At 43.5% G+C, this 9,726-nt stretch overlaps 1 protein-coding gene and 1 pseudogene across 1 annotated transcript; one reads left to right on the forward strand and one right to left on the reverse strand.

Moving 5' to 3' along the window:
* Positions 1–948, forward strand: LOC128297480 (protein GVQW3-like; annotated as a pseudogene).
* Positions 949–8,222: 7,274 nt separating this feature from the next.
* On the reverse strand, positions 8,223–8,771 carry LOC128297487 (uncharacterized). The gene is given in 1 exon segment (XM_053033140.1): positions 8,223–8,771. A coding segment is annotated over 1 exon segment (549 nt).
* Positions 8,772–9,726: the final 955 nt, after the last annotated feature.

Genomic DNA, 9,726 nt, shown 5'->3' on the forward strand with positions numbered 1-9,726 from the left:
ATGTCTAAGTTAGTGGAACAGCGCGCTTGCATCAAATTTTGTTTGCGCAATGAAATACACGCTGCGGAAACATTGCGGATGCTACAGAAAGCCTTTGGGGAAGATACTATGTCAAAGAAAAATGTATACAAATGGTACAGCGATTTCAAAAATGGCCGTGAGAAGGTCGAAGACGAGGATCGTCCGGGGAGACCATCCACCTCGACCGACGACGCCCACGTCGTCCAAATCAAGGATTTGGTGGTCAACAATCGTCGGTTGACGATACGAGACCTTTCGGAAAGTGTTGGGATTTCCAAAGCCTCGGTCAACACCATCCTGAAAGATGTTTTGGGGTTGAAGCGGGTGAAGTCTCGCCTGGTGCCGAAATGCCTGAATCTGCTCGAAAAGCGGAATCGCGTCGAAGTCTGCAAAACGATGCTGGAAGACTACGCTGGAAAGCTGAAAACGATTATAACTGGCGACGAAACGTGGATTTACGCATACGACCCGGAAACAACAGACCAGTCCAGCGAGTACCGTTCTCCGAACGAGCCGAGGCCCAAGAAGTCGCGCCAAAGCAGGTCGAAAATCAAGGTGATGATGACGGTATTCTTTGATTACCGTGGGGTGGTTCACAAGGAATTTCTTCCGAAGGGCCAAACGGTGAACAAAGAATACTATCTAAGCGTAATGCGGCGATTGCGGACCTCCATCCGGCGAAAGCGGCCGGATTTGTGGAAAAACAACAGCTGGTTCTTGCACCACGATAATGCGCCCTCCCATACGGCCATCATTTTCAGGGAGTTTTTCACAAGAACTGACACTCATATTGTTCCGCAACCGCCTTATTCGCCAGATTTGGCACCAGCCGACTTCTGGCTGTTCAACAAGCTAAAACTGCCGCTTCGGGGACACCGTTTTGACACAATCGAGGACATAGAAGCCGCAGCGACGGTGGAACTATAGGCCATCCCTGCATCCGCATTTTCCACCTGCTTCGAGGAGTGGCAGAAGAGGTGGAAGAGGTGCATTGCATCGGAAGGGGATTACTTCGAAGGTGATGACCCTAATTTGGCCTAATAAAACAACCATTTAGGAAAAAAACGCAAAGTCACCTTATTTTTCGGACACAGTAGTACATTTCTGATATTTTCTATAGGCATTTCAATAGTAAACTATGAATATTTTCTTCATTGGCACAAACCAACCTCAAATGAGAATCCTCATGTACCTCATGTAGAATCCATTTTTAAGTGAAATTAATTCATTTTGTGGTTTAGAGATAGTAGATGCTGTTTGGTTTTGGTATAGTATTTGGCTCTTTACCTAATATTAACATCCTGATCCGATTAAACCATGACGGGGTTGTCATCTGACAAATGTTACTGTCAGTTGTAACTTACTTCAATTGTTTGGTTTTCATTTCATCGAACAGCATCTGCAGTGAATTGATTTGCATCAAGAGAGATTGTTGGAATATCTGCTTACTTGATTTTCCTATAGGAACAATGTTTTGTATGAGCTCGAACATATCCACTAACGTCTGTTATTGATCATCACTTCCTACATAAGATTTTTTGTAATCAAGCTTTGCATAAGGAGTATATGTGTTAGACACGCTAAACCAAAGATCGACTTTCCCGATAAAATCAGCTGAAATACTTGCGTTTTCATTGTTAGGGTGGTAATGTTTTAGCGCAACTGCTGATTCTGAAATGATTCTGACTTAATTTGAACAAAGGAGTCATTTCAGCCTGGGTTCTTTTAGCTACCATATCGAACAGCAAATCTGGTGTGATCTTTTTACCTTTGTAGTCAAATCCATGGTCAATCAGCCAATTTCTTATCAATTTAAGTAAATGTGGGGCATCAGAAAATACAAATATCTTATGCTTCGTTATTGGATGCAAAAAATATGGATTTTAAAAATCGTGTGCTCCAAGCTCTTTCCAACATCCAATGTTGGATTGGCAGTTATCGTTCACGACAGCTACTACATTGATACTTATTTTTGACAATTTCTTTATATTTATTTATTTATTTATTCAGAGACGGCCAGGCCGTATTGCTTACAATTTCTTTATAATAGATAGAAGAATTTCCTTTGTCATTTTTTGATCAAACCCTATGAATACCGGTTGTTTCCACTTCTAAATATACCACGAGCCATAACTACTTGCAAATAGTTATGTGGTCCAACTACTTCATCTGAAGCCTGATCGTACTCTTCAATTTTGTTGATTTTCATTTCATCAAAACTTAACACACATTCGCGTTCTTTGTTTGTAGGTTTCTGATTACAACTTACAACTTGGATAAATTTTTTGTGTACATTATATTCCACCGAATTCACAGTTTGAACTCATTATTCGTAAATTCGCACAATACACGTGTTTTATGCTTAATGATACATATTATAGAGTAATTTTGGATGGTTGCCATTTCGATATTGCTAGAAATGTATGAATGGATGCATAGAATGGTTTGTCATTCATATTTTACCGCCTATATTGTCTCCCTAATTTAATCCCATTCCTCCCTTTTCCTCTTTTTATTTACTCAAACATTTAATTTTTATTTTGTCCACATAATTCGTTGCATTTGGCAAAAATGCACTATTTTATCTCAAATATAAAGCTATATCATAGCTTTAAGAAGTGCAAGAGCTAGTTCATTTCTCTAGTATTTAATCCAGAGTTTGCTTTTATGTTGTTAGTATTGGTTGGTCTATGAAAATTGCAATGAAATGAAACTTAAAATTAATAGAAACAGCTCTTTGAGGTATTTGGTACGAGATTATTCAAAAAATAGTTTAAGCCTTTCGTTTTACGAAAATCTTACTTACAATAGGTGATTCTGTTCTGTAGCATTGTTATATAACTTGTTTTTCTTACAATTTCATTATGAAAATGATGCTTTAAGTATCTGAATCTTATAGATAAAAGTATTTAATTTGATAGTTGCCTTAAGAAAACATCTTTACTGTAGTTAACTTTCCGTACTATATTTAAGTATTCTTTGTTATTATTTGTTAAGCAGCAAAAGTTAAATAAAAAATTATATTTTCACAAATACTGTTACGTATTATTTGTTATATGCTTTGTTATATATTATGCTGTAGAACAGCAGTAGTTATGTAATGAAGAAAAATTTAGTTTTCATCTTATTTCTGTTATGCGATCTTTATGCTTTTTCAATAAAATGAATTTTTATTGCAGAATGATGGTACATGTTTATACTTCAGGGTTTGTTTTATTTTGAAAGAACTTCTATAGCTTTAAAATAACTCACATTGCTTGTTACACTGAATAACCAGTGTTGCGAGCAACGGTTCATTTGAACCAACAGCAGCCCGTTCAGTAGGTTTACGCTAGATGGCGCTTGCGTTTGGATCGTGCGCTCTTCTCACGTATTCCCGTTCTGGGAAAACGGGAGAGAATGCCGATAAAAGCAGCGCGCAGGGACAGCTAGGGTCTTTTTCGATACCAGCTTAGGCAAAGGATAGACGTTTTTTTAACCCCTCTTCCCTCTCTTAACCTAACACGAGAGATACACTCTTCTTTAAGAATAAAAGTGTTAAAAAAAGCTATTAGTGTCGCCTTTGCGGTAGAAAAGCGGTCGCTGGACGCGACCTTTGTTGCTGGACGCAACAATTTAAAAAAACTTCTATCGAACGTGCTAAATCACTTCGCGAATTAATTACGCTATTTCCTAACCACGCGTGACGTCTTCGGTAGAACATCGAATCTTCACGTGGCTTCGTTGGAAGGACTCCAAGAGAAAGACAGTGTTAGTGAAGTGCAGTGTTAAGCGAGTGAGAGAACATGGATCAAGTTTGCAGCATTTGCAATGGCGCGAACTTGGATGACGCCGTCGCATGTGATAAATGCTGCCGATATTATCACCTCGAATGCGTGAACGAGGACGAATCCGTTCACATCCGTGAATGGATATGCAATTTGTGCACTCCTAGCACACCAATGGTCGGTAGAAAGGGATTCAACGAGTCTACGATCGCCACACCGACAGTGTATTTTGCCCAACCCGCGGCAATAACGCACGACGAAGAAGTGTCCAGAGGAAGTGAGGAGCCTGCCGCAAGTGCGATGCCGATAACCGCTACGTCATCACCAAACCATGTGGCGCATTCGGATGCACAAACACCTAATGCTAAGCTCGAGGAAATCAGCCGCTGCTTCCATAGGCTGATGGAAGAGCTTGAGTCGAGCCATGAGCAACGGAGAGAGGAGCCTAGTATCGTAGAACGGCTAGAATCGGTGTTAGGGAGCTTCGTGCAGCGAATGGAGAAAAGCAATGGCGCCGAAGCACGTGGTTCCAGTGGTCGACAACCTTTTTCTGTGTTCGACGATGAGGGTCTTAGCAGGAGCCAAATTGCCACCCGACAGGCAGTGAAAGGAAAATTGCCTTATTTTTCAGGCAATCCGGACGAGTGGCTTATGTTTGAATCGTGTTACAACGAAACTACACGGCTTTGCGGGTTCACCGATGGAGAAAACACGATACGCCTTCAACAAGCGTTAAAAGGCAAGGCGCTAAAAGCAGTGCAGTGCCGCCTTCGGGAAAAGGATAACCTCAAAGAAGTTCTCGAAACTTTAAAATCGATGTACGGTCGGCCAGAGATCGTGGTGAGTACCCTGTTGGACCAGGTAAGACGTCAAACGCCTCCAAAGGGCGATAAACTGGACACGTTAATCGACTTTGCTATTTCGGTAGAAGAAATATGCGCAACGCTAAGGTCTAGTGATGTTGAAAATCGTTTCGATGGACCTTTGCTGCAGGAGTTAGTCGATCGGCTTCCACCGTTCGTTCGATTGCAATGGGGCATACACTGCGCAACTACTTCGCAGACCACGTTACAGGAGTTCGGAAAGTGGATTAAAATAATAAAAAAAGGAGCGCTTCATGTAACACCTCCCTCCCCCAGCACCGAAAGCCGTAAGCGCGTTAACACGCACGTGGTACAACCGAAACCAGACCAACGATGTGCCTGTGACAAAGGATGCAGAAACCCAGCTGATTGTGATGCATACAACAAAATGAGTGTGACGGAACGCTAGAACCTGATAAGACAAAACTCGTGGTGCAAACATTGTCTTAAAAGGCATCGGAACCCGTGTCGTGAATCCCGAGTCTGTGCAAAGGACAATTGTACAGCGCAACACCATCCAACGCTGCATAATTCTAATTCGGTCTCAGGTAAAGCAATCACTAATTTCTCTCACTCTACCACAGCGGAGAGTGATGTCCTGCTCAGACACGTACCAGTCGTGCTACACGCAGGAGATAAAACGATACACACGGTAGCCTTGCTGGACGAAGGCGCCTCAGTTTCGTTAATGGAGCATTCGCTGATGGAAGAGCTTGGTGTGTCGGGAACCTTGCGGCCGCTCTGCCTGAAGTGGACCGGAGGACAGCATCGGTATGAAAATAAGTCAATGGATGTGAGTATTGGAACGTCAGGCATCAGGGGCAACGATCACGTGTACGAGATACCCGTACGGACAGTACATCGACTGGGTTTGCCGGCACAGCGGATTAAACCGAATGAACTACGAGCAGCCTACAAACACCTGTCATCACTCCCGTTGTCATCGTACCGAGATACACCACCGAAGCTCCTGATAGGTATGAATAATTACCACATTACCGTACCACTAAAGACTGTCGAAGGATCCGCAAATGAACCCATCGCCACAAAAACTCGATTGGGATGGACAATTTCCGGAAGTATTTCTCCACAGGTAGTTTCAGATAACGCCCACTTGATTGAAATATGCGAATGCCAAAATATCGATACGAAGATCGACGCCGCACTTAAAGGAGGTGCGCAAGAAAGAGCAATAGCAATACTTACAAACAACACTAAACTTTTAAATGAAAGATACGTTACCGCGTTGTTATGGCGTTACGATGATGTCAAATTACCCAATAATCGCTCGATGGCTTTGAAACGACTTACCTGTTTAGAACGCCGAATGGCAAAGGAGACTTACATTAAAATAAAGATGGATCAGATATTAGCCGATCATGTGAAGAAAGGTTATATCAGAAAACTCACAGATCAAGAGAAAAAGACAGCACATCCTCGAAAGTGGTATCTACCTATTTTCCCGGTAGTAAATCCAAACAAACCAGGCAAAGTGCGTATTGTATGGGACGCAGCAGCATCAGTAAATGGAGTATCTCTAAACTCTATGCTCCTTACCGGACCCGATCTTCTAGCACCACTAACGTCCGTATTATGCCGCTTTAGAGAATTTAGAATCGCTATGGCAGCAGACATACAAGAAATGTACCACCAGGTCTTGATCAACGAAGAAGATCAAAACAGCCAAAGGTTTTTGTGGAAAAGCGATGCATCGCAAGAGGAACCCGATGAATATGTCATGATGAGAATGACTTTCGGGGTAGCGTGTTCGCCCAGCAACGCGCAATTCGTAAAAAATGCAAACGCTGATAGATATGCAGAACAATTCCCCCTAGCCGTCGAATGCATTAAGGCAGATCATTACGTCGACGATATGTTAACAAGTGTAAAACACTAGATGAAGCTATAAAGCTAGCGAAAGAAGTAACTTACATCCAGTTGCAAGACGGTTTTTAAACTACACAATTGGATGGCTAACAAAAATGAAATTTTACAAGCCGTTGGAGGTAAAGGAAACCGTATGAAAGATATGACGCTAGACCAATCAATTGCAACGCAAAAAGTACTTGGCATGTGGTGGGATGCTCATAGTGACACCTTCCAGTTTAAATTGCCGAATAAAGGACAAGAGATCTTACAGGGAGAAATAATACCAACCAAGCGACAACTCTTAAGCGTGCTAATGACTATTTTCGATCCACTTGGCTTGATCGGAGCCTTCATGCTGTTTCTAAAAGTGTTGCTTCAGGAAGTGTGGCGCGCCGGTACAGGATGGGATGAGAAAATTCCTACTAACTTGGAAAGCAAATGGAAGAAATGGCTCGCATGCCTACCTGAGCTGCAAAAGCTTTCAGTGCCAAGATGTTACCGTATCACCACCGACCTTAGTAGTTGTACCACTCAATTACATGTATTCGTCGATGCTGGTAAAGACGGGTATGCTGCAGTTGCATATTTCAGAATCGAGTCAAATGGTCATCGCGAAGTAGCCTTAATCGGTGGAAAAACGAGGGTAGCTCCTCTGAAGTATATATCCATCCCTCGTTTAGAATTTCAAGCAGCCGTTTTAGGCATACGTCTGGCTAAGTTCATTGAGAAGTCACATAGAATCCCAATTCATCGCCGATTCCTATGGACGGATTCAAAAGATGTGCTATGTTGGCTCAATTCAGACCACAGACGCTACAGTATATATGTAGCTCACAGAGTAGGAGAGATTTTGGAAAATTCTACGTTAAATGAGTGGCATTGGGCACCTACAACTTTAAACGTCGCCGATGAGGGCACCAAATGGTCAAACCTTGACCCACACACTACTTTCACCCACTGGTTTAACGGTCCTAGTTTCTTACTGAAACCCGAGGATGAGTGGAACATGCCGACACTGAATGTTCAATCGACTGATGAAGAAATGCGTCAAACCATCACAGTTCACCAGGTTGTGCATCCTGTAATCAGCATCGAACGATTTTCCCGCTGGAGAAGATTGCAACGGGCAGTTGCGTACGTTTGGCGTTTCATAAATAACGCACGCCAACCAAAAGCGTCGCGTATCAAGGGACCTCTAACGCACTTGGAGTTGCAACAAGCAGAACGCACAGTTCTAATACAAGCCCAGTATCAGGAATACCCAGATGAGTATAGGATCCTGCAAGAGGGGCTGGCGGACACTAAAACGAAAAGAATTAATCTTAAGAAAAGTAGTCCTCTTTTCAGGCGAAGCCCTTACCTGGATGAAGATGGAGTCATACAGCTCCATCACATGGTTGGTTTGCCAGCACATCAGTGACGAAATGAAACGGCCCATCATCCTGCCGAAAACCGTTCACCTCACGGACCTGATTATCGATGATTATCATCGACGGTACCAACATGCAAATCATCAAACCGTGATGAACGAAGTACGACAAAAATTCGACGTTCCGGCTTTGAGAAGCGCTTGCCATAGGATACGGAACAACTGCGCAACGTGCAAGATCCGTAACGCTACACCTACGGTGCCGACGATGAGTGGGCTTCCCGCCGCCCGTCTTTCTCCATTCTGTAAACCATTCTCATTTACGGGAATCGACTACTTCGGACCATTCCTCGTCGCTGTTGGACGGAGACAGGAAAAGCGCTGGGGTGTATTGTTCACCTGCTTAACCATCCGAGCGATACACATCGAAGTGGCATCCAGCCTGTCAACCAGCTCCTGCATAATTGCGTTAAGAAACTTCATCGCCCGGCGCGGTACCCAATTGGAGATCTACTCGGATCAGGGCACCAACTTTATAGGTGCAAATTGAGAACTGAAGGAAGCCATAGCCAATATAAACACCAACGAGCTGATTGAAGTAATGCACCTTCCGGACACGAAATGGAACTTCAACCCGCCGGCTGCCCCACGTTTTGGCGGGGCATGGGAGAGATTAGTGCAAACCGTGAAGCGCACGCTGAACAACATGCGTTTTACACGAACTCCATCTGATGCGGTGTTTACAAACTGGTTGATAGAGGTCGAAATGATTGTAAACTCGAGACCGCTTACACAGGTTCCGGTAGAAAATGAAGAAGAAGCACCATTGACTCCAAACCACTTTACTTTAGGATCGTCGGCTGGAACCAAACCTCTAAGCATCCTAGACGATTCAGCAGCTTGCCTACGAAACAACTGGAAAACATCACAGGCTTACGCGAACGTTTTCTGGCGCAAATGGGTCGCCTCATATCTACCGACTCTGACCAGGCGAAGTAAGTGGTTCGAGACGCAGCGAACCTTGAAGGAAGACGATCTAGTATTGATTGTGGACGACAACCTCCCGCGCGGATGCTGGCCCAAGGGACGCGTGGTACGGACGGTACCTTCAAAAGACGGAGAAATACGGCAGGTACACGTAAAATTGGCAAACGGAAAGGTTTTAGAGTGCCCGGCAGTGAAAATAGCTGTTGTTGACATCGAACCACGAGATGGTGTTTTGACAGTTCAAAACACCGGGGTCCAGTGTTGCGAGCAACGGTTCATTTGAACCAACAGCAGCCCGTTCAGTAGGTTTACACTAGGTGGCGCTTGCGTAGCAGGATCGTGTGCTCTTCTCACGTATTCCCGTTCTGGGAAAACGGGAGAGAATGCCGATAAAAGCAGCGCGCAGGGACAGCTAGGGTCTTTTTCGATACCAGCTTAGGCAAAGGATAGACGTTTTTTAAACCCCTCTTCCCTCTCTTAACCTAACACGAGAAATACAATCTCCTTTAAGAATAAAAGTGTTAAAAAAAGCTATTAATGTCGCCTTTGCGGTAGAAAAGCGGTTGCTGGACGCGACCTTTGTTGCTGGACGCAACAACCAGTATTTGTAGTATTTGTACTACAACAAGTATTTGTTTATCAGTGTATGGCCTCGCAGTTTAGCTTGTAAGCTTGGAAGGAAAGAAACAACTGGAGTAAACGGAGCAGATGAATATAATTGTAATAGTCAATAAGATTTGCATAAAGAGTAGAGAATCGGAACACCGGTATCGTAGTCCCAGTCACGCAATTCAAGAATTGTACCAAATCGTGTGCCCGTACCTTTCCGTCGTCAATTTAGAACGGTCAC

The sequence above is a fragment of the Anopheles moucheti genome, chromosome 2 (assembly GCF_943734755.1).
Source record: "Anopheles moucheti chromosome 2, idAnoMoucSN_F20_07, whole genome shotgun sequence".
Lineage (NCBI taxonomy): Eukaryota > Metazoa > Arthropoda > Insecta > Diptera > Culicidae > Anopheles > Anopheles moucheti.